A 26,421-nucleotide genomic window follows, 5' to 3' on the forward strand; every position below is an offset into this window, starting at 1 on the left:
GCTTGCTCATTCACTGCTGGGTCTTAAGTATTTAATTAGTCCCAAAGCCAGCTCCACCTAATCTCCTCTCCAACACCGACTCAACATGTGACTCGTTAACCGTTTGGAGGCCGATCACAATGTTGCTTCTCAGAACAGCCATTCTAATAATTCAAGCAATGGTAATACATTAGCACCAATGCCTAGAGTGATAAAGGTAAACAATGTTGTTGATTCACATGCCTCTGAAAGACTATTGAGGGAACTCTGGGAAGTCTAATCTGCATTAAAACTTCAAATTGACTAACCATAACTACTGTATTATCAAACAAGCCTCTGGTTCTTCAACTCCCCTTTACACATGCAGCTTGTTCCATTAGGGGGTGCACTCATGACAAGCTGTTAAACTAATTCCAGATTATATTAAGAACGAGAATATCGCTCAATATGCGAAACGGCAAACTTTCTTACATTCCTATTGCCATGTCTGTTGACTGGTTATGAAACGGTTTATGTGTTTGTGCTCTGGATGATGAACCCTGTGTGTGAAGTGTCCATGAGGTTCATACTGGGTGAGTTGTTGGACGTTGTTGGAGACACCCAGCGTAGGCTACACAGCTTCTGTCCTCAGCAGAGGAATCTCCAAAAATGGGACAGGGCCTATTTGGGCAGGAACTAAGGGGTGTGTTAAATTTCTGCATGCATGATCAATGGGGTTGAATAGCGTGTGGGGTAGAGGGGGGTGGCGGGGCAGTATGGACACAATGCTGAGAGAGGAGGGGGCAGAAATAGGGAGAGAGGTTGGCTGACTAATGAGACTATGAGGAGGACAACAGGAAAACAGTAGCTCTGTTCCCTTTTCAAGTAAAGAACGTGTAAACTGGTTCTGTGGTTCTTTATTTCTAGAAACAGAAAATACAGTAGGTTACATATTAACACAGCACACTTTTTAATATAATAAAACAATTACATAACTGCATATTTACTTTCTCACACCAAATGTATGCTAGAATGTGTGATATAATGCACTGTATGGGATTTAAATGCAGTACAAGCCACACTACCATGCCCCCTGTTTCCCTCGCTAGGCTGTCCTCTGAACAGTGCAAACTAAGGGACAATGGGACTTAATTACTGGTCAGAAAGATAGAGGGAGTCCTGTTTCTCAGAGTTTCCCCCCTTTCAAATACTGTACAATGCCATCTTCCCTAGGGTAGGGCGGGTGAGGAGAGAGAGCTCAACACAAAAAGGCAGGTGATAGGCTGAACCCGGAGGAAGGCATAAGGTAAGAGAGGGGGAGGGAGAGAGAAGGAGAGAGGAGAGAGTTATTGGAGTTGAATCCACACTGAAAGCAACACTACCAATACAGCATAGCTACAATGCCACCTGCAGGGGTTCTTAAGTATTACTGATTCCGAAGTAAGCATAAAGTTAGACCAAATCATGACTGGCAATACAGCAGATGTATGGCATCTAAAAGCTACGTCAATCAGACCTCATCTGTCTAAGATGACACAATCATGCTCTCTAGTGCTGGGCAGGACAACACCTACTTTCATTTTCTCTGTCCAATTCATTCCTAACATGTCTCAAAAGACACCTATCAGGTGTTCATGATAAACGTTAAGCTTCAACATCCATTCCATTGGGCCTTTACATTACAATTTATTTGAAATAGTATAGTATAGTGTAACCAGCCGTAAATTACATCAAGGCAGGCCAAATATTAATTTTGCTGTCATCCTTATTGGATCCTAAAATGAATATCTATAAGTGTCATAATGAATTGTGTCAATTTTGAATATATTGAAAAAAAATTAACATGATAATTTGTAATGGTTGTATTATTTTTTTAACCTTTCATGTATGTGTGTTATACAGGAAGGAACCTGTATGAATGTGCACGTGACAGGAAAAGTTTATTTTCATTTAGAGTTTTTGACTGCACTTTGCTCACTTTTAGGAATGGAGGGAGATGGGGACAAAGTTCAAAGAGAGCACATGGGGAGTAAGGGGGAGGAAGATAAACATTTTTTTTTAAACATTTGAAAGCTTAACAGCAGGTGGAGGGCTTAAACCAGATAGCTCAGAACGAGACAAGAAGAAAATTGAATGGGGGAAAATGAAATGTATTTTCCTGAACTGAAGAAAGACAGAAAGGTAATGACTCCAGAAGCCACAATTATTTGTCTTTTGTGTAAGCGCTTGACTGCAGTGTGTCTGTCTTAGTGTGTGAATATGTGTATGTTTGTGACCTGTGGCCTGCGTAGTCTGTGTGTTGTGCTAGTGAGGTAAGGTTTAGGCAACAGTGTAATGGAGGGAGAGGAGAGGAAATGGGGCCCTGGGCGTCTGACTAATCTCCAGAATGAGCTTATCTGGGCACTGCTGGGCTCTGGACTGTCCCGGGAGGTCCTGGTCCAAGCACTGGAAGAACTGGAGCAAGAGAGGGTCACCCCTGGAGCAGAGAAGGGGGACAGGGGAGATGGAGAGAGTTCGGAGGAGGGAGAAATGGATTTTACACCACCAATATTCCAGGAGCTGGAGGCACTACCCTCAGAGGAGGCAGCCAGACAGAGGGCTCTGGTCGACCAACTTCTGCAGTAAGTAGCTTCCAAATCTCTGCCCTCCACCCTATCCTCTCCTTAACAACATACACATCAATCTCTTCATTTCATCAAACCTCATCTATTAATACAACAACAAAATTGGCACATCCCTTTGCTGTGGTTTTATTTTCTCACACAAGCTTTCATTTCTCAAAACAATGTCCAACTCATTTGTTAAAAATGATTTAAAAACAAATACATTTTAGGGTGGTTACTTGATTCTGTTTTCCATTCTCTTTATTTTCTGCTATCTTTTCCTGATGTTTTCTCACCAAGAAAAGAGTACAAATAAGTGAGTTGTTCTTGGTCTTTATCAAATTTGTTTCCCCACTCCCCCCTTCCTCCCTCATTCTCCTGCCCCCTCTTCCTCTTTATGAGATCTCTCTCGGCTTCTGAGGTGGATTTAAAGGAGGGTTCCTCCTTTCCTGATTACTAATTACCCAGCATTATTCTCTGGCCATTTCTATCGTTTAATGAACTGCATGCATGGGTTAAGATGAACAGAAATGTGCTGTGTGTGTGTGTACTTACTGTGTGTGTGTGTGTGTGTGTGTGTGTGTGTGTGTGTGTGTGTGTGTGTGTACAGATGTTAGTCAATATTTACTACAACTTGGAAGGCCATTTCATTTTCACCACATTTCAAACTACAACAAATACCTCATATTATGGTATAACTGCTCATTGTATGTAGCTGAAAGTTGGCAATTGTACAACAATTAGCATGAAAACACAGAACTTGACCAATCATGCCTTAGTATCAAAATGTATCAAACATAGATAAAGCACTCCCCCTTCCTCCCTCATTCTCCTGCTCCCACTCCCCACTTCCTCCCTCATTCCCCTGCTCCATTCCTCACTTCCTCCCTCAGTCTCCTGCTCCACTCCTCACTTCCTCCCTCAATTGCCTGTTCCACTCCTTACCTGCTCCCTCCTTAACCTGCTCAACTCCCCCTTCCTCCCTCATTCTCCTGCTCCACTCCCCCTTTCCTCCCTCATTCTCCTGCTCCACTCCTCACTTTCTCCCTCATTAACCTGCTCCACTCCCTACTTCCTCGCTCAATTGCCTGTTCCACTCCTTACTTTCACCCTCATTAACCTGCTCCACTCCCCCTTCCTCCCTCATTCTCCTGCTCCACTCCCCCTTTCCTCCCTCATTCTCCTGCTCCACTCCCTACTTCCTCCCTCATTCTCCTGCCCCACTCTACACTTCCTCCCTCATTTGCCTACTCCACTCCCCACTTCCTCCGTCATTCTCCTGCCCCCACCCCCTCCCTCATTTTCCTGCTCCATTCCCACTTCCTCCCTCTTTCCCCTGCTCCATTCCCCACTTCCTCCCTCATTCTCCTGCTCCACTCCCCCTTCCTCCCTCATTCTCCTGCTCCACTCCCCCTTCCTCCCTCATTCTTCTACTCCACTCCTCACTTTCTCCCTCATTAACCTAAGGCACTCCCCACTTCCTCCCTCATTCTCCTGCCCCCACTCTCCACTTCCTCCCTCATTTGCCTACTCCACTCCCCACTTCCTCCGTCATTCTCCTGCCCCCACTCCCCACTTCCTCCCTCATTCTCCTGCACCCACTCCCCACTTCCTCCCTCATTTGCCTGCTCCACTTCCCCTTCCTCCCTCATTCTCTTGCCCCCACTCCCCCTCATTCTCCTGCCCCCCACTCCCCCTTCCTCCCTCATTCTACTGCTCCACTCCCCCTTCCTCCCTCATTCTCCTGCTCCACTCCCCCTTCCTCCCTCATTCTTCTGCGCCACTCCCCCTTCCTCCCTCATTCTCCTGCTCCACTCCCCCCTTCCTCCCTCATTCTTCTGCTCCCTCCCCCTTCCTCCCTCATTCTCCTGCTCCACTCCCCCTTCCTCCCTCATTCTTCTGCTCCACTCCCCCTTCCTCCCTCATTCTCCTGCTCCACTCCCCCTTCCTCCCTCATTCTCCTGCTCCACTCCCCCTTCCTCCCTCATTCTTCTGCTCCACTCCCCCTTCCTCCCTCATTCTCCTGCTCCACTCCCCCTTCCTCCCTCATTCTTCTGCTCCACTCCCCCTTCCTCCCTCATTCTTCTACTCCACTCCCTCCCTTATTCTCCTGCTCCACTGAACACTTCCTCCCTCATTCTCCTGCCCCCACTCCCCCCTTCCTCCCTCATTCTCCTGCCCCCTCTTTCTCTTTATGAGATCTCTCTCGGCCTCTGAGGTGGATTTAAAGGAGGGTTCCTCCTTTCCTGATTACTAATTACCCAGCATTATTCTCTGGCCATTTCTATCGTTGAATGAACTGCATGCATGGGTTAAGATGAACAGAAATGTGCTGTGTGTGTGTACTTATTCTGTGTGTGTGTGTGTGTGTGTGTGTGTGTGTGTGTGTGTGTGTGTGTGTGTGTGTGTGTGTGTGTGTGTGTGTGTGTGAGAGAGAGAGAACAGATGTTAGTCAATATTTACTACAACTTGGAAGGCCATTTCATTTTTTCATACCTCATATTATGGTATAACTGCTCATTGTATATACCTTAAAGTTGGCAATTGTACAATAATTAGCATGAAAACACAGAACTTGACAAATCATGCCTTAGTATCAAAATGTATCAAACACAGATAAAGCTTTTGTATATTTTAATATACATAATAGCTATGTTATGTACTATTGCTAGCCATTAAGGTTTGTGTCACAGCAAGTAGGCTATATTTCTGGGTATTATTTCAAGTGACCGGAGAGAGCTGGACTTTGCCCTACTGTGCGTCCCCTTATCTTTTGCCAACATCCCTCTCTTTCCCTCCCTCCCTTTATGCGCATGAGTTTTGTCTGTGTGTGTATGTGTCTGTGTGTGATAGGAAGGATCCATGGCATGTGGCAAAACTGGTGAAGAGCTACATGCAGCAGCATAACCTCCCCCAGAGAGAGGTGGTTGAGTCCACAGGCCTCAACCAGTCCCATCTCTCCCAACACCTCAACAAAGGCACGCCCATGAAGAACCAGAAACGGGCTGCTCTATACATCTGGTATGTCAGGAAGCAGGGCAAGATTAGCCAGCGTGAGTATTTGGCCAGCTGATAAGCTGACCCTGCCTGTACTGCAATATGACATTACAGTATGGACTCTCTAAGTGTAACATTTACACTACCGTTCAAAAGTTTGGGGTCACTTAGAAATCTCCTTGTTTTTGAAAGAAAAGCAAATTTTTTGTCCATTAAAATAACGTAAGAAAAGATCAGAAATACAGTGTAGACATTGTTAATGTTGTAAATGACTATTGTAGCTGGAAACGGCTGATTTATTTTGATGGAATATCTACATATTCGTACAGAGTCCCATTAGCATCAACCATCACTTCTGTGTTCCAATGGCAAGTTGTGTTAGCTAATCCAAGTTTATAACTTTAAAAGGCTAATTGATCATCAGGAAACCCTTTTGCAATTATGTTAGCACAGCTGAAAACCGTTGTTCTGATTAAAATAGCAATAAAACTGTCCTTTAGACTAGTTGAGTATCTGGAGCATCCGCATTTGTGGGTTCGATTACAGGCTCAAAATGGCCAGAAACAAAGAACTTTCTTCTGAAACTCATCAGTCTATTCTTGTTCTGAGAAATGAAGGCTGTTCCATGCAAGAAATTGCCAAGAAACTGAAGATCTCGTACTACTCCCTTCACAGAACAGAGCAAACTGGCTCTAACCAGAATAGAAAGAGTAGTGGGAGGCCCCGGTGCACAACTGAACAAGAGGACAAGTACATTAGATTGTCTAGTATGAGAAAGTCCTCAACTGACAGCTTCATTAAATAGTACCCGCAAAACACCAGTCTCAATGTCAACAGAGAAGAGGCGACTCCTGGATGCTGGTCTTCTAGGCAGAGTTGCAAAGAAAAAGCCTTATCTCAGATTGGCCAATAAAAAGAAAAGATTAAGATGGGCAAAAGAACACAGACACTGGACAGATGAAGATTGGAAAAAGTGTTATGGACAGACGAATCTAAGTTTGAGGTGTTCGGATCAAAAGAAGAACATTCGTGAGACGCAGAAAAAATGAAAAGATGCTGGAGGAGTGCCTGACGCCATCTATCAAGCATGGTGGAGGCAATGTGATGGTCTGGAGGTGCTTTGGTGGTGGTAAAGTGGGAGATGTGTACAGGGTAAAAGGGATCTTGAAGGAAGGCTATCATTCCATTTTGCAACGCCATGCCATGCCATACCCTGTGGATGGCACTTAATTGGAGCCAATTTCCTCCTACAACAGGGCAATGACCCAAAGCACAGCTCCAAACTATGCAAGAACAATTTAGGGAAGCAGTCAGCTTGTATTCTGTCTATAATGGAGTGGCCAGCACAGTCACCGGATATCAACCCTATTGAGCTGTTGTGGGAGCAGCTTGACCGTATGGTACGTAAGAAGTGCCCATCAAGCCAATCCAACTTGTGGGAGGTTCTTCAGGAAGCATCAGGTAAAATCTCTTCAGATTACCTCAACAAATTGACAACTAGAATGTCAAAGGTCTGCAAGGCTGTAATTGCTGCAAATGGAGGAATCTTTGACGAAAGCAAAGTTTCAAGGACACAATTATTATTTCAATTAAAAATAATTATTTACAACCTTGTCAACATCTTGAATATATTTCCTATTCATTTTGCAACTCATTTCATGTATGTTTTCATGGAAAACAAGGACATTTCTAACTGACCCCAAACTTTTGAACGGTAGTGTATGTCAAATCATGACTACCTCATTCATTAATATTCACAATTAATTACCATAAATCTACACTGAGTCTACAAAACATTGAATACTCCCCCCCTTTTTGCCCTCAGAACATAAATGTATAATTGTTGTGCAATTTATAGGCTATATTGAGGCTATATGGCATTAGTGTGAAGCCTATAAGGCTAATTAAGCTACAGGTAGGAAAAGTTCATGTTCATCCACTGAGGCAAAAAATAACAATCTGAGTTTAACTCAATAAGATAAAAGCTGTGAAATTGAGAGTTGAAAAAGAGAAGGGAGGGCCAGAAAAATAGACTGTTTGGGAAAGATTTGGTGAAGTGGTAAAAGAGGATGATAGCAGTGCCGGCGATGTTATGTGAGGCATTCTAAAGTCATAAGATAGGGACTTCAAATAGGCCTATGGCACGTCAAGGGAACTGTAGCCTACAGTTCAGATGAGTTAAATGGAAACTGAAATCTGGACACTGACTGTAGGTCTATAATCTCTAATATAGCCTTAATATTAACTCCTGCAGAATACATTATTTCTTGCAGTAAAATGACACCACATGTAGGCAAAATTTTGACTCCGGAAAAGGAATGGAGAAATATGATTTCTTTCTTTCAGCATCTTGGGAGAATTCGAATGTGCAGTTAGTTACCGTCTGTTGGTTGTGCCATCTTTATCAGCATCATAAACGCTGACAACTCAACCACATAAAATATGCATTCAAGACAAACTGAAATCTTATCAGAAACGTGTTGGTTCATTTTCACAGCACTCTATTTCCTTACAACCAGTCAAACCGATGTCATTTGGAAATGTAGCATAGAGAAGCTTTTTGTTGTTATTTATTGCATTTTCTTCCTGGTCCCTAAAAGTCTTTGCTCAGCGAAAGAAGCAGAGATGACTGAGAACTTCAAACTATCGATCTATGACATTATTTTTGGAGAGCAAGGTTTTATTTAGTCTTCTAGGGCAACATATAGCCTAATGGCAGAAGAGAAACTGCATGTATCTAATAATTGACAAGTTAACTAACAAATATCCTACCAAAATGAAGGAAATTATAAGCAGAAACATATCTAAATCAGGCACCCCCTGTCAAAAAATAGTTCTGCTGTCTCTGACTGCCTACAGAGCATTTTCTATACTAACGGGTTAGGGACAGGTGCGGGCCTCAGATTTTCACTTTATCACATATAGTCTGGCAGTTGCATTAAGGTTATTAGCAATTGCAGGCAGGTGTGCGGTTGAACAAACAGATGACCCATGGACCACTGCCATGAACACCAACATGAAGTTCATTGGAGCATGTCAAATTAGGTGTCACATGAAACCTATATACATTTTATATATACATTTTCAACAATTGTCCATCCTAAAATGTAGGAATAAGCAAAGGCTTTGATTTCTGGTCAAACAGATGTAAAGAGGGTCTTAGACCAGAAGAAGTATTTAAAAGTATTAGAAATGAGTAAATCAAAACATAATGTTGAAGTAAAGCTCCCTGCCAACTAATATCAACACTTATATTTTGTTTTGGCGAAATTACATGCCGTCTGTAAGTTTAAGAAACAGTGACTTGTGATTCCATTACCAAAAACCTACATATCTCTAAGATATTTTCTAGATGATGAAAGTTCACAGCAGTAGCAAGTAAAGGTAGGTAAAGGTACCGATTAGTTGGTATTTTTGCTGATATATAGTTTGTTTATGAATTATTAAGTCATTAAAACTCAATTCTGTTACCAAATCTTTAACGGAATTACTGCAATTGTGTCAGTGTGCTCCCTCTCCGGCCTCTAGGTCACCAGGCTGCTCGTTATGTTATGGCGCACACCTGTTACCATGTTCCGCGCACCTGCGCGTCATCAGACTCACCTGGACTCCATCACTTCCCTGATTACCTTCCCTATATATGTCACTCCCTTTGGTTTCCGTTTCAGTTTCCTGTCTGTGCGGTGTTCATGTTTCTTGTTTTGTTTATTAAATGATGCACTCCCTGAACTTGCTTCCCGACTCCCAGTGCACTAGTTACAAATTAAATAGGCTACAATGGGAAATCATAGTAGTCCCAAACCACAGTTGGATCTCAGTTGCCACTGTCCTCCCTTCCACTGGCATACTGTTATGTTCAGCTCATAACTTTTTCTCTATGTCATTTCGTGGTCAAAACAAGACTGTGAAAAAAGTCTGGACAACCCCTTCCTCTCACTCTGCCGCTCTCTCGCTCTACTCTCTCTCTCCAGTTAATGCCACCTCTCCCAGCTCTTACTGGCACCTACCATGACACCTACCACCTACCCTCTTTCCATTTACTGTAATAAGCATCCTCACCCATTGAGCACTGCCCGACACCGGACGTCCATGGGCGTTCAAAAGTAGTTGAAATTTGGTCAGCCCGCCCTTGCCTGACCAAATCTGAACCAATCATAGACTATGTTTCTCAAGTTTGGCGAGCACAGTACAGTAGAACACAGTAGAGAACAGAGTGCAGTACAGTAGAGCACACTAGAGTAGGGTACTGTATACTGTACTTAACATATCTACTTTTCTCTACCGTGCTGTACTGTATTGTACTGTACTGTTCTCTACTGTGCTGTACTGTGATGTCCAAACCTGTGAAACATAGACGTCTATGATTGTTTAAGATTTAGTCTGGTCCGGACAAACCAAATGTGGTCTTGTTTGGGGCCAGAGCTCATTACAGTAATAGCCAGTGTGTAGAATAATACCCAAATGTGTACCTATTCAGGATACATCACCATGAAGAGAATGATATTCCTGTCCATAATTATGCATTTCTGTATAGTAGCTTACAGATCAAAGACCCATGATGTCAGGGCTGGTTCCAGGTATAAGCTACATAAGTGACCGCTATTTTTTACTTATTTATTTATTTAACCTTTATTTAACTAGGCAAGTCAGTTAAGAACAAATTCTTATTTACAATGGCGGCCTACCCCGGCCAAACCCGGACGACGCTGGGCCAATTGTGCGTCGCCCTATGGGACTCCCAATCATGTCCAGATGTGATTCAGCCTGGATTCGAACCAGGGACTGTAGTGACGCCTCTTGTATTGAGATGCAGTGCCTTAGACTGCTGCGCCAGTTGTTATGGGGCCCCGACCCAAATGATTCTTATTAAAAAAAAAGGAACTTAGTCAAGAGTTAGAATAGTACAACATTAAAGGTGCAATATCTACATTTGGTAGTGCATCAGCAGTTTTTCTCTTCTTATGTCACTGACAGTCTCTCAATTAGCCCATGTCACAGTGTTAATTTTGGCAGCTATTTTAGATTTTGTTTTAGTCTTAGTTTTAGTCTAAAAATTCATTTTTAGTCAATCACGTTTGAGTCATTTTATCCATCCTTAGTTTTAGTTATTATTAGTTGACTAAAACTCTGGACAATTTTAGTCTGGTTTTTGTCAAATAAGTCAATGCATTTTTTGTTGTATCAAATAATGAATATTTAGGCTACCTCTAACTTCCATTATGTGCACATTCAGATAGCCTTGTCCATCTAGGCCTACTGTCCCCTCTTATACCTTAACTGGCAACATTGATAATGTGGCAGATTGTAACCAATGCCAGCCATATTTAACCATATAGGCTATAAAGTAGGGTTCCCAAACTAGCGACCCGCGGGCCAAATGTTTTTTTTTTTTGGCCTTGCAATTCTTCATTTTTGGACTTAAAAGACTGTAAAAAGACCAGGAAATCAGCTCAAAGGGATTTTAATTTAAGCATTTTGTTCTCAAGTATTCCCATGCATAATAGAGACATGTGACAGTATACAAATGTAAAGCAAGGTTTGAAATTATTATGTTTTAGTCAAAGATTATATCTGTTTGGGCTTCTTGCGGTCAATTTGCTGTCTACAAAATATTTGTAATTATGTTCCGGACCCCGACTAGCCACTCTCTAAAAAAATCGGCCCACGGATTAATCTAGTTCAGTGGTTCCCAAACTTTTATAGTCCTGTACCCCTTCAAACATTCAACCTCCAGCTGCGCACCTCCTCTAGCACCAGGGTCAGCGTACTCTCAAATGTTGTTTTTTGCCACCATGGTAAGCCTGCCACACACACGATACATTTATTAAACATAAGAATTAGTGTGAGTTTCTGTCACGACCCGGCTAGTGGGAAGTGACAAAGAGCTCTTATATCACCAGGGCACAAATAATAATATAATAATAATGAATAACTTTGCTCTTTATTTAACCATCTTACATATAAAACCTTATTTGTACATCGAAACATGTAAATAACTCACAAGTTAATGAGAAAGGTGTGCTTGAAAGGATGCACATAACTCTGCAATGTTGTGTTGTATTGGAAAGAGTCTCAGTCTTAAATAATTTTCCACACACAGTCTGCGCCTGCATTTAGTTTTCATGCTAGTGAGGCCTGAGAATACACTCTCACATAGGTACATGGTTGCAAAGGGCATCAGTGTCTTAACAGCTCGATTTTCCAAGGCAGGATACTCTGAGCACAGCCCAATCCAGAAATCTGACAGTGGCTTCTGATTAAATACAATTTTCACAGAACCGCTTGTTGCAATTTCGATGAGGCTCTCTTGTTCAGATATCGGTAAGTGGACTGGAGGCAGGCTGACGAATCCAGTTGTTTGTGTCATCCGTTTCGGGAAAGTACCTGCATAATTGCGCACCCAACTCACATTTGACATTGTCCGTAAGCTTGAGTTCATTTGCACACAAAAAAATCATAAAATGATGGAAAGACCTGTGTGTTGTCCTTGTTAATGCAGACAGAGAAGAGCTCCAACTTCTTAATCACAGCCTCAATTTTGTCCCGCACATTGAATACAATTGCGGAAAGTCCCTATAATCCTAAATTCTGATAATTCACGGGAGAAACATCATCATCCAGATAGGCCAGTCGTGTGAGAAACTCGTCATCATGCAAGCGGTCAGACAAGTGAAAATCATGGTCAGTAAAGAAAACTTTAAGCTCATCTCTCAATTCAAAAAACGTGTCAATACTTTGCCCCTTGATAACCAGCACACTTCTGTATGTTGTAAAAGCGTTAAATGATCGCTGCCAATATCATTGCATAGTGCAGAAAATACACGAGAGTTCAGGGGCTTTGCTTTAACAAAGTCAACCATTTTCACTGTAGTGTCCAAAACATCTTTCAAGCTGTCAGGCATTCCTTTGGCAGCAAGACCCTCCCGGTGGATGCTGCAGTGTACCCAAGTGGTGTCAGGAGCAACTGCTTGCATGCGCGTTACCACTCCACTATGTCTCACTGTCATGGCTTTTGCGCCATCAGTACAGATACCAACACATCTTGAACACCAAAGTCCATTTGATGTCACAAAGCTGTCCAGTACTTTCAAAATATCCTCTCCTGTTGTCCTGGTTTCCAGAAGAGGATGTCTTCCTTAATTGACCTCCCATAAATGTAACGGATATATACCAGGAGCTGTGCCAGGCCCGCCACGTCTGATGACTCATCCAGCTGTAACGCACAGAATTCACTGGCTTGTATGCAAAGCAGTAATCGTTTCAAAATATCTCCTGCCATGTCACTGATGCGTCCTGAAACAGTATTGTTTGATGAAGGCATTGTCTGTATAGATTTTTGGGCCTTTTCCCCCAGCAGTGTCACTGCCATAGCCATGGCATCAGGAAGAATTAAGTCCTCCACAATAGTATGGCGCTTGCCTGTCTTAGCCACTCGATAGCTCACCATATAAGACGCTTCTAGCCCTTTCTTATTAATGGTATCTGTTGCTTTTATACACTTCTTACTACTCTAAAGTAGTCTTAATTCTCATATTGGCCTGTTTTGTTTCTAAATGTCTGCGCAAGAGTGAAGGTTTCATCGAGTTGTGAGATAGTACTTTTGCACATATAACACACTGTGGCTGAGGAAAGGCACTACTCCCAATATAAGTGAACCCCAAATCAATGTAGTTCTCATCAAATTTGCACGTCTTCGAAGGTCCAATGTCTCTGTCTGTTGTTCGGTGCTTTTCCGGGTAAGGGAGCTACTGTCAGTGTCCATGCTAGTTGGGCTTACAACAAATGTAGAATTACTGAGATGCTAGCAGAGCAACTTGTGTCGTCGACAAGTGCAGTACTGCTGGTAGTAGCAGTACTACCAGTAGAGCTGGTATGTGTTTCTATGGACACCGGCCATACTTTTTATTTTTACCATATATCCATTTTCAAACTGAATGAGCAGCAGCTACGCTTGGCTACGTACAGACCGTTAGTGGAATTCCTGCGAGAGAGTAACGGTTAATGTGATTGGATGTTAATTATTTGACTAGGCTACCTGTATTTGACATTGTGTTGTTATTTCGCTGAACACTAGATGGTTTCATTTTATTTTTGGCAGTGAAACAAGGCTACTCAGGCAAGAAAAAAACCTCACCCAAATGTATAACAATGTTGGAAAATATAAATGGACTGTATGAAAATGTGAAAAAAAAGAAAAAAAGAAAAAACAAGAAAAAACAAGTGAATCACATTTTTATTTGGCGTACCCCTGATGGCATTGTGCGTACCCCTGGGGGTATACATACCCCAGTTTGTGAATACCTGATCTAGTTGATGATCTCTGCTATAAAGCCTTGGCTACAGGTTCAACAATTTACAGCTCTGATTTTCTCCCTATCATAACCGTCAAAGGTGTAAATAACAATGGTTTCCTTGAAAGGGGATCATTTGAGCTTTACAAAAATGCTAGAAGTAGTTTTTACAACAAATTGCACAAAAAAACAACATCCGCAACTTGCATTTGCGGACTGCGGGAACACAGATGAGAGAGTAGTAGTGCACACGGGAAAATAGAGCTTCTAATGTGATCAAAGTAAAAGTAGCCTACATGAAAGTAAGAGAGAGAATAAACATTGTTTCTATATGAGGTCAGTTACAAGTCAAGTGTTCTGGCTTCGCATCAGTTCAAAAAGATTGATGAGTCACTGATGTGACCGCTTGGAAGCTGTGCGGGAGAGCTGGGCAGATTAGCTCAATCAGACCGTGCAACTGAAAGAAGTCAATTCTGCCAAGAATTACATGAAATATTCTGCATGCATTTTTAGGATTGGACAAAACAGATAAAAGGCGTGTCATGTCAAATGTAATGTCCATTAGTCTCACATGGAATTATTAATAAATGCAACATGTAAAGTGTTGGTCCCATGTTTCATGAGCTGAAATAAAATATCCTAGAAATGTTCCTTCCATATGCACAAAAAAACGTATTTCTCAAAAATGTTGTGCACAAATTGGTTTTGCCAAGATCATCTATCCACCTGACAGGTGTGGCATATCAAGAATCTGATTGAACAGCATGATAATTACACAGGTGCACTTTGTGCTGGGGACAATGAAAGGCCACTCTAAAATGTGAAGTTTTGTCACACAATGAAAAAAAGATATCTCAAGTTTTGAGGGAGTGTGCAATTGGCATACTGACTACAGGAATGTCCACCAGAGCTGTTGCCAGATAATTTTATGTTAATTTCTCTACCATAAGCCGCCTCCAACGTCATTTTAGATAATTTGTCAGTACGTCCAACAGACCACGTGCATAGCGTCGTGTGGGCAAGCGGTTTGCTGGTTTGCTGATCTCAGTGTTGTGAACAGAGTGCCCCATGGTGGTGGTGGGGTTATGGTATGGGCAGCCATAAGCTATGGACAACGAACACAACTGCATTTTATCGATGGCAATTTGAATGCACAAAAATACTGTGACGAGATCCCGAGGCCCTGTATTCCCAGTCATGCGAAATCTATAGATTAGGGCCTAATGAATTTATTTCAATTGACTGATTTCCTCATATAAACTGTAACTCAGTAAAATCAATGAAATTGTTCCATGTTGCGTTTATATTTTTGTTCAGCATAAAATTATAAGTAATTGTAATAGTTAGGTCATTTTTTAGGCCATCATTGTAAATGAGAATTTGATTTGAACTGACTTGCCTAGTTAAATAAAGGTTAAACATTTTTTTTCCCCAGGGCTTCAGGAATAGGTCGTTGACAAGTATTTTTCGTCATTTATTGGTTACAAAATGAACACTGGCAAGTCAGCAACAACATTTCAAATTGGTAAATTTGTATACTCAGCTATTTAAACTTGTAGTAATCATGGTCGAATTACCAACACGGCACGCAATTTCACTTAGGGCCCCCAAAAGGTTAGAGCTGGCCCTGAATTCCGTTACCATAATTCCATTGCCAGATGTAAAACCACTTCACTTACTGTAGTTCAATAACCAAACTATTTGTTTTTCAAACTCAAGGTGTCATGTCATAGCTGACACCCAGTTATTTTTGAAGCCATCTTTGAATCTTAATTCAGAGCAGATATTTAACAGTTTTTGGTAAACGTGATCGCAGAAAAAACTGAGGGAGATTTGACCGTAATTCTGTTACCAAACAAACTTTGCATCTGCACGCTTCTTCTAGTAAACGTGTTTTTGTTCAATTGTCTGTGTACATTGTTCAAAGTAGTCCTTGTGTATAGAGTTGAATGGTTTATTAAACTTTGAAATCAATGTTTTTTGTTTGGAATACAATTTAAAGTCAAAGCGTAATTCCATTACCGTGGAATTTAAATATATATTTTTTAACCTTTATTTAACTAGGCAAGTCAGTTAAAGAACAAATTCTTATTTACAATGATGGCCTAGGAACAGTGGGTTAACTGCCTTGTTCAGGGGCAGAACGACAGATTGTCACGCCCTGACTTTAGAGAGCCTGTTTATTTCTCTATTTGGTTAGGTCAGGGTGTGATTTGGGTGGGCATTCTAGTTTTCTATTTCTTTGTTGACCAGGTATGGTTCCTAATCAGAGGCAGCTGTCTACCGTTGTCTCTGATTGGGAATCATACGTAGTCAGCCTGTTTTCCACCTGAGTTTGTGGGATCTTGTTTTTGCACAGCTGCTGTATAGCCCTGCGGAATTTTATGTTTGTTGATCTTTTGTGGTTTTTGGGTGTTCATCTAAAATAAAGTAAGCTGTACATTTTCCTCGCTGCGCTTTGGTCTCATTCCGACGACGGATGTAACACAGATTTTTACCTTGTTAGCTCAGAGATTCGATCTAACAACCTTTCGGTTACTGGCCCAATGATCTAACCACTAGGCTACCTGCCGCCCCAATTGCCCATTACGTAAGTAACCCCTGTTACATGTATTCCGTTACTACCCAATATGTAACATATTAAGTTCCTGTGAATTATCCCTATGATTAAAAATATATATAACACAATCCTGTCTGAATAATACTGATACTAATGTAAATACTGATATTAATACGACGATAGCAGATGAACAATACAAAAATATGCATGTTTTCCATGCAGAGTTTACCAATGCCAGTCATGGCCTTGGGACCGGAGAGGAGCAGGGAGAGGACATAAGGAAAGGACGGAGGAACAGGTTCAAATGGGGACCTGCCTCCCAGCAAATCCTATTCCACGCCTATGAACGACAGAAGAACCCAAGTAAAGAGGAGCGAGAGGGATTCGTGGAGGAGTGTAACAGGTGAGATAGAGGGGAGGGGTCAGATTAAAAATAATGGAAATGGTAAGAAATGTTCCCAGTTTCAGTGCAATGGAGGAGCTGTCATTGTCATTTTAGCGTGCCCCTTTTAAACACGTTTTTCTTGCTCTGGGGCCTTTCTGGCTCTCCCTCAGGGTTGAGTGTCTCCAGAGGGGTGTGTCTCCGTCCCAGCTGGCTGGACTGGGCTCTAACCTGGTGACAGAGGTACGAGTGTACAACTGGTTTGCTAACCGCCGCAAGGAGGAGGCATTCCGCCATAAACTGGCTCTCGATACGCCTTACACCAGCCAATCAGCAAGCACCACCAACCACACTCTCTCACACAGCCCTGTACAAGGTATCACTCACTAAGACCAAAGTGAATAAAAATATTAATTAATTTAATCCACAAACAGCATAATTAATCATTCATGTTGTCCTCAGATGTTCTGTTATGTACTATTATTAGTACCGCGCTACAGAGGAACAGAACCAAGACTGCCAGGGTGCAAAATGTCCTTATACCAGGAAACACCTGATCCTAACTCATCCTAACACTCTTCCAGGCATGAAGTACAGCCAGCAAATCCCATGTGACAGTCTAGGATCAGCAAGGGGTCGCAGTGGAGACCGAGGCTTGGGAGGCCACCTGGCCAGCCCCACCCAACTTGAGCCCAGCCACACACTCCTGGAAACACACTATCACAAACTAGTGAGATCACCTACCATTATACAGTGCATTTGGAAAGTATTCAGACCCCTTCCCTTTTTCCACATTTTGTTAAATTACAGTCTTATTCTAAAATACCAAACAAATCCTCAATCTACACACAATATTCCCATAATGACAAAGCGAAAACAGTTTTGAATTTTTACAAAACTTATTAAAAATAAAAACAGAAATACCTTATTTACATAAGTATTCAGACAATTTGCTATGAGACTCAATAATTGAACTCAAGTGCATCCTGTTTCCATTGATCATCCTTGAGATGTTTTTAAGTCCACCTGTGGTAAATTAAATTGATTGGACATGATTTGGAAAGGAACACACCTGTCTATATAAGGTCCCACAGTTGACCGTGCATGTCAGAGCAAAAACCAAGCCATTAGGTCGAAGGAATTGTAGAGCTCCGAGACAAACTGAGCAATCGGGGGAGAAGGGCCTTAGTCAGGGAGGTGACTAAGAACCCAATGGTCACTCTGACAGAGCTCTAGAGTTCGTCTGTGGAGATGGGAGAACCTTCCAAAAGGACAACCATCTCTGCAGCACTCCACCAATCTGGCCTTTGTGGTAGAGTGGCCAGACGGAAGCCACTCCTCAGTAAAAGGCACATGACAGCCCGCTTGGAGTTTGCCAAAAGGCACCTAAAGAACTCACAGACCATGATAAACAAGATTGGTCTGTTGAAACCAAGATTCAACTAAGCGTTGCGTCTGGAGGAAACCTGGAAACCTGCACCATCCCTACGGTGAAGCATGGTGGTGGCAGCATCATGCTGTGGGGATGTTTTTCCTTGGTAGGGACTGGGAGACTAGTCAGGATCAGGGGAAAGATGAACAGAGCAATGTACAGAGAGATCCTTGATGAAAACCTGCTCCAGAGCACACAGGATCGCAGACTGGGGCGAAGGTTGACCTTCCAACAGGACATCGACCCTAAGCACACAGCCAAGACAACGCAGGAGTGGCTTCGGGAAAAGTCTCTGAATGCCCTTGAGTGGCCCAGCCAGAACCCGGACTTGAACCCGATCAAACATCTCTGGTGAGACCTGAAAATAGCTGTGCAGCAACACTACACCCATCCAACCTGACAGAGCTTGAAAGGATCTGCAAAGAAGAATGGGAGAAACTCCCCAAATACAGGTGTGCCAAGTTTTAAGCGAGGTTGTAATCGCTGCCAAAGGTGCTTCAACAAAGTACTGAGTAAAGGGTCTGAATACTTATGTAAATGTGATATTCAAATTTGCTAAACTGTCTAAAAACATGTTTTTGCTTTGTCAATATGGGGTATTGTGTGTAGATTTGTGAGGGGAAAAAACTATTTAATCAATTTTAGAATAAGGCTGTTACGTAACAAAATGTGAGAAAAATTAAGGGGTCTGAATACTTTCCGAATGCACTGTATAATCATTAACCATATCACAATCTGACACACATTGTCACCAACCAGTGAGATCACAAACAACCTTCCATTTTCACAAACCAGAGAGATCAGCAAATATGTTCACATAATCACAATATACATCATCGCAATACACATCATCGCAAACACATCACCATACAGAGATTATTAACTGCACCACAACATCATGCAAACCAGTGTGATCACAAATAATATTATATCATAATAAGCCAATCACGAACCACAATATATCATAATAAGCAAATGCGATCACAACTCATATTACATCATAATAAGCCAATGAGATAGCAAACCATATTTATTACATCATAATATAAGCCAATGAGATCGCAATCCATATCATCACAAGTGATAGATCATCATGTAAGCCAGTGAAATTACAAAGCCATATCGCATAAAACTAGTAAGATCGTACAATACTTCCCTCCATCATAAACCTTTGAGTTTACAAAGCATCTCAATCCTCACAGTAATCTATGGCTGTGGTTGTCACTGCCAACCACCCTCTTTCCCATCTCAGGTATCAGGAGGTGGTCCACTGCCCCCAGTAAGCACCCTGACCTCACTCCACAGTCTGTCTGCCTCGCCTTCTCCCCCCCAGGGACTCGTCATGGCCTCCTTGCCCAGCGCCATGAGTCTGGGAGAGTCCTCTCTCCTCATAGGTAACTTATGACATTATCGATCATAGTCTGCTGCTGGAAAATATATGTGCAATGGCTTTACATCCCCTGCTATATTGTGGATAAAAAGTTACCGGTCTAACAGAACACAGAGGGTTTTCTTTAATGGAAGCCTCTCCAACATAATCCATGTAGAATCAGGAATTCCCCAGGGCAGTTGTCTAGGCCCTTTACTTTTTTCAATCTTTACTATTGACATGCCACTGGCTTTGAGTAAAGCTACTACAGCGAGTGAAATCACTGCACACTTAACAAAGAGCTGCAGTTAGTTTCAGAATGGGTGGCAAGGAATACGTTGGTTCTAAAGATTTCAAAAACTAAAAGCATTGTATTTGGGACAAATCATTCACTAAACCTCAACTTAATCTTGCACTAAATAATGTGGAAATTTAAAAGGTTTAGGTGACTAAACTGCTTGGAGTAACCCTGGATTGTAAAACTGTCATGGTCAAAACATGTTGATACAACAGTAACTAAAATGGGGAGAAGTCTATCAATAAAGCGCTGCTCTTCCTTTTTAACAACACAATCAACAAGGCAGATTCTACAGGCCCTAGTTTTGTCACACATGGACTACTGTTCAGTCGTGTGGTCAGGTGCCACAAAGAGGGCCCTCAGAAAATTACAATTGGCTCAGAACATTACTGCCTTAATGTTGCTGGACCCCAGGAAGAGTAGCTGCTGCCTTATCAGCAGCTAATGGGGATCCTTAATACAGTTGAATTCGGAAGATTACATACACTTTTTCAACCACTCCACAAATGTCTTGTTAACAAACTATAGTTTTGGCAAGTCAGTTAGGACATCTACTTTGTGCATGACAAGTCATTTTTACAACAATTGTTTACAGACAGATTATTTCACTTATAATTCAGTGGGTCAGAAGTTTACATACACTAAGTTGACTGTGCCTTTAAATAGCTCGGAAATTCCAGAAAATTATGTCATGGCTTTAGAAGCTTCTGGTAGGCTAATAGACATCATTTGAATCAATTGGAGGTGTACCTGTGGATGAATTTCAAGGCCAACCTTCAAACTCAGTGCCTCTTTGCTTGACATCATGGAAAAATCTAAAGAAATCAGCCAAGACCTCAAGAAAAGAAATTGTAGACCTCCACAAGTCTGGTTCATCCTTGGGAGTAATTTCCAAACGCATGAAGGTATCACGTTCATCTGTACAAACAATAGTACACAAGTATAAACATCATGGGACCACGCAGCAGTCATACCGCTCAGGAAGAAGACGCGTTCTGTGTCCTAGAGATGGGCAAATCAATCCCAGAACAACAGCAAAGGACCCCGTGAAGATGCTGGAGGAAACAGGTACAAAAGTATCTATATCCACAGTAAAACTAGTCCTATATCAACATAACCTGAAAGGCTGCTCAGCAAGGAAGAAGCCACTGCTCCAAAACCGTCATAACAAAAACAGACTACGGTTTGCAACTGCACATGGGGACAAAGATCGTACTTTTTGGAGAAATGTCCTCTGGTCTGATGAAACAAAAATATAACTGTTTTGGCCATAATGACCAAGCCGAAGAACACCATCCCAACTGTGAAGCACGGGGGTGGCAGCATCATGTTGTGGGGGTGCTTTGATGCAGGAGGGACTGGTGCACTTCACAAAATAAATGGCATCATGAGGCAGGAAAATTATGTGGATATATTGAAGCAACATCTCAAGACATTAGTCAGGACGTTAAAGCTTGGTTGTAATGGGTCTTCCAAATGGACAATGAGCCCAAGCATACTTCCAAAGTTGTGGCAAAATGGGTTAAGGACAACAAAGTCAAGGTATTGGAGTTGACATCCCAAAGCCCTGACCTCAATCCCATAGAACATTTGTGGGCAGAACTGAAAAAGTGTGTGCGCGCAAGGAGGTCTACAAACCTGACTCAGTTAAACCAGCTCTGTCATGAGGAATGGGCCAAAATTCACCCAACTTGTTGTGGGAAGCTATCTGAAACATTTCACCCAAGTTAAACAATTTAAAGGCAATGCTACCAAATACTAATTGAGTGTATGCAAACTTCTGACCCACTGGGGATGTGATGAAAGAAATAAAAGCTGAAATAAATCATTCTCTCTTCTATTATTCTGACATTTCACATTCTTAAACTAAAGTGGTGATCCTAACTGACCTAAGACAGGGAATTTTTTACTATGATTAAATGTCATGAATTGTGAAAAACTGAGTTTAAATGTATTTGTCTAAGGTGTATGTAAACCTCAGACTGTAAATACAAATTCTACACTTGCGGGCGGCAGGGCAGCCTAGTGGTTAGAGCATTGCAATAGTAACCTGAAGGTTGCAAGTTCAAATCCCTGAGCTGACAAGGTACAAATCTGTTGTTCTGCCCCTGAACAGGCAGTTAACCCACTGTTCCTAGGCTGTCATTGAAAATAAGAATGTGTTCTTAACTGACTTGCCTAGTTAAATAAAGGTAAAATAAAAACATCTCAAATGGCTCTAAGTCTGTGCATATTATCAAATGATAATTTCAAAATATATCTAGTGTATTGTTTCCTTTTCTAGTGATGATCAGAAAACTGTCAGATAAACTTTAATTGACATTTACAAAGTAGCCTAATCCATGTTTTCCTGGCCTATGTTGGTCAACAGGTCAAACAGTACCTGTCATCAACAACATGGGAGATGGGTTCACCACCCTTCAGCCAATCTCTTTCCAGCAGCAACTCACACAGCAGTTTCAGAATCATATGGGCCACAGTCCTTTCATGGCAACCATGACAGGGCTTCCATGTCACAGTAAGGCCACAGTGGCAGCATGTTATTCCTTCATTTGCCCTGTTGACATAAATACATTTATGAAACAAGGAATACGTGACATAATAAAACAGCTAGAACTAACAAGGGTTTCATAAAGTATCTCTGCGCCTGCTCTCAATTTCTCCATTGCAGTGTACAGCAAGTCCGATATGTCTCCCTACCCTCCATCCAGCCTACTGTCCCAAGCCATGGTTGTCACTGACAGCAGCAGCCTTGGAACACTGACCAGTCTAAGCGCAGTCAGACAGGTACTGTGAAGCCAAATATTAACAAATATGAAAGTGATGCCATTAATATTCGCTTACATATAGGCTAAGTTATAGGATACAGGTACAGAAAAGTCTAGACTCACCGGCTAATGATCAGAAATAGTATTAATGTGGATTGAATCTGATAATTACTTTTGCATTGGTTAGATTCTGACAACAGACCCTGAGGAGGAGACAGAACCCATACAGGATGACTCTCTACACCTGCAATCCCCCTCACCTGTGCCAGGTATTAAACATCACTCTGGTGTGGAATATTTCCGTGAAGATGCAGTTTGACACTACAGGGGAGATTCAAGACATAAAAAAACCTTAGCGTAACACATATTTCAAAGTCATTTAACCCATGGTAAAATATAAATATAACCCATGGTATTCTCTAGTTGGCAGTGAAAATAGGGAATTTTAAATGCAGGTTTGTAATTGGAATGTTAGTAGAGAACCTGGAAACTAATAACTTACTATCGCTTTTTTCTAGTTTCCTCTGGGAACTTATAGTTTTATCCTCCCTGAAACTCATCCACCTCACCTCCTCTCATCTTCGCCGGCAGACATCAACTCCTACATTCCTGAACATATGGTCTCTACTGCACAGTAGCAACAGAATGTAACTACTATGTAATGTGAAGGGCTGGGGTTAGAGGAGGTGTTTTACAGTAGGTAGAGAACTGGAATAAAGACGCAACACAAATTTACGAAATCTACAGAAAAAATCTGCAGTAACATTTTCCAGAGAAGCCATATTTCCCATTCTGCCAGATACAGGCAGTACCAGTGAAAATGTGGACACACCTACTCATTCATGAGTTTCTTTATTTTCTACATTGTAGAATAATAGTGAAGAGATCAAAACTATGAAACTTTGATGCAGTAGGGACTGGTGCACTTCACAAAATAAATGGCATCATGAGGCAGGAAAATTATGTGGATATATTGAAGCAACGTATCGCTGAAGAAAAATGTAGACACACCTACTCATTCATGGGTTTTTCTTTATTTTCTACATTGTAGAATATTGAAGAGATCCAAACTAACACATATGGAATCATGTAGTAACCAAAAAAGGGTTAAAAGGATTCTTCAAAGTAGCCACCCATTGCCTGAATGACAGCTTTGCACACTCTTGGCATTCTCTCAACCAGCTTCATCTGGAATGCATTTCCAACAATATTGAAGGAGATTCCACATTTGCTGAGCACTTGTTGACTGCTTTTCCTTCACTCTGCGGTCCAACTCATCCCAAACCATCTCAATTGGGTTGAGGTCGGGTGATTGTGGAGGCCAGGTCATCTGATGCAGCACTCCATCACTCTCCTTCTTGGTCAAATAGCCCTTACACAGCCTGGAGGTGTGTTGGGTCATTGTCCTGTTGAAAAACAAATGATAGTCCCACTAAGCGCAAACCAGATGGGAATGGCGTATCGCTGCAGAATGCTGTGGTAGCCATGCTGGTTAAGTATGCCTTGAATTATAAATAAATCACTGAGTGTCACCAGCAAAGCAACATCACACCTCCTCCTCCATGCTTTATGGTGGGAACCACACATGCAGAGATCCTCCGTTCACCTTAAGAAGGAAAGAATTTCCACAAATTAACTTTGAACAAGTACTACCTCATGATGCTGGTTGAGAGGATGCCAAGAATGTCAAAGCTGTCATCAAAGCAAAGGGTGGCTACTCTGAAGAATCTCAAATAAGATATATTTACATTTGTTTAACAATTTTTTGGTTACTACATGATTCCATGTGTTATTTCATAGTTTTGATGTCTTCACTATTATTCTACAATGTAGACAATAGTAAAAATAAAGAAAAACCCTGGAATGAGCAGGTGTGTCCAAACTTTTGAATGGTACTGTACATCAGGGAGACTCACTGCCAATTACCAGTCTAGTCACTTGAAGAAGCTGCCTTACTATTAGACAGAACATTTGATTTGAACAGTGTACTTAGTACACAGGGTGTCAGACTTATACTGCTGATCTGAGGTCAGAGATAAACCATTATAAACAGCCTCACCTAAATCAATGCAAAAACTGCTGAGCCATTGATCCCTGTTTTACAATGAAAACATACACTCAACGAACAGTTTATTAGGTACACCGAACCAGTGATTAATTTGTAAATTGGCACCTGGGGGGGCTCTGCAACCTCGCTCTTAGGTATCGGAACGCATTAAAAAAAGAATCCCCTTTATAATAAAGTATTGTAGGCATATCATCGCATTTGTGTATTGGCATAGAGCAGTAGAGGGACTGACAACAGCTGCAACAGGAACATTTTTAGTTGCCTAGGTTCTGGAAATAAATGTGCCTTTTATAAATGCATTTCTTGCAATTCTGTCATTTTGTACATGACTGGAGACTTTGGAAGAACATTTTTTAATACTGTACAAATTATCCTAATGACAGGATACTTTGACACTGACAAACTGAGACCAATGAAAATGACTGCATCAATAGCCTAGGCTTGTGGAGACATATTGTAGGCTACAATATGAGGAGGAAATTATAATCCACTAACTCACCATGCACAGCTCACTCGCTGGTGACAGCCGGTGTCAGTGCAAAAAGCCTCTCGCTCTAGTTTTACTTTGTAAAACACACGCACACACACCTAGGCTATTTCACTTTGTAAAACAATATTTGGAAGTTGATCAAATATTTTGGTAGCCTACAGCAGATAGATTAGTCTTCTATTCTCAGCAGGAGCCCTTTGCTTTGCAACCTCTGTTTTCCTGCGATTGTATTTGAAATATTGCCAAAGGCCTGTTTTGTCTGCATGCTTTTCACTGAAAGATTTGCCACACATTCGACTGTAGGCTATGCCTTGTTATTGGGCAACACACAATCCACAGCTTGGTTATTTTTTAAAAGAAGCTATTGATCCTCTGTGGCTAAATTATACACTGCATGCACAATTAGGATAAATTTGGTTGTTTAACAAACAGTCAATCCAAAATGTTATTGAACCTCAAACCTGAATGTTTAAAGGAAAAGTGAGTTTTGTCTGCAGAATTATTAGGTAACTAAATTACAAAAATAATTTCTCCCAACTCACTTGTTAATTCTCCATTTTTAGAGTAAGTGTAACAAATAACACAAAATGACAATTAAATAAAAATGTTGGCCTTTCTAAAATATTCAGTGACCAATATAACCACCCTTCTTTTCAACAACTTCCATGAGCCTTCCATCCATGAAGTCTGTCAGTTTCTTGATCTATTCATGATCAACTTTCACTGAAGCAGCAACCACAGCCTCCCAAATGTTGTTCAAAGAGGTGTATTGTCTTTCCTCACTGTAAATCTCACATTTGAGAAGGGCCCACAAGTTCTCAATAGGATTTAAGTCGGGTGAGGAACGGGGCCAGGTCCTTATTCGGGCATCTTTGAGGCCCTTGCTGGCTTGCCAAGCAGTTGAGTACTTGGATGCATGTGTTGGAGCATTATCCTGGATAAAGATCATGGCCTTCTTGAATGCTGAGGACTTCTTCCTGTAACACTGCTTGAAGAAAGTATCTTCCAGAAACCAGTAGTAGGTTTGGGAGTTGAGTTTCAGACCATCTTCAACCTGAAAAGGTCTAACTACCTCATCCTTAATGAAAGCAGCCTATACCAGTACCCCTCTTCCACCTTGCTGGCACCTGACTCCCATCCATCAAGTCACTCTCATTTCATCTGCCCATAAAACCTTTGGGCAAAGAAATACCTGAAGACAGATT

At 41.6% G+C, this 26,421-nt stretch overlaps 1 protein-coding gene across 1 annotated transcript; it reads left to right on the forward strand.

The window, feature by feature from the left end:
• Positions 1–2,001: 2,001 nt before the first annotated feature.
• Positions 2,002–23,553, forward strand: LOC112248387 (hepatocyte nuclear factor 1-alpha). Its single transcript, XM_024417350.2, has 10 exons — positions 2,002–2,579; positions 5,415–5,614; positions 16,632–16,812; positions 16,965–17,167; positions 17,376–17,521; positions 19,476–19,617; positions 22,262–22,408; positions 22,562–22,677; positions 22,846–22,927; positions 23,177–23,553. Exons 1-10 carry the CDS (start codon positions 2,293–2,295, stop codon positions 23,194–23,196), a joined length of 1,524 nt encoding a protein of 507 aa, XP_024273118.1. The 5' UTR covers positions 2,002–2,292; the 3' UTR covers positions 23,197–23,553.
• Positions 23,554–26,421: the final 2,868 nt, after the last annotated feature.

Source organism: Oncorhynchus tshawytscha, linkage group LG04 (genome assembly GCF_018296145.1).
Source record: "Oncorhynchus tshawytscha isolate Ot180627B linkage group LG04, Otsh_v2.0, whole genome shotgun sequence".
Taxonomy (NCBI): Eukaryota; Metazoa; Chordata; class Actinopteri; order Salmoniformes; family Salmonidae; genus Oncorhynchus; species Oncorhynchus tshawytscha.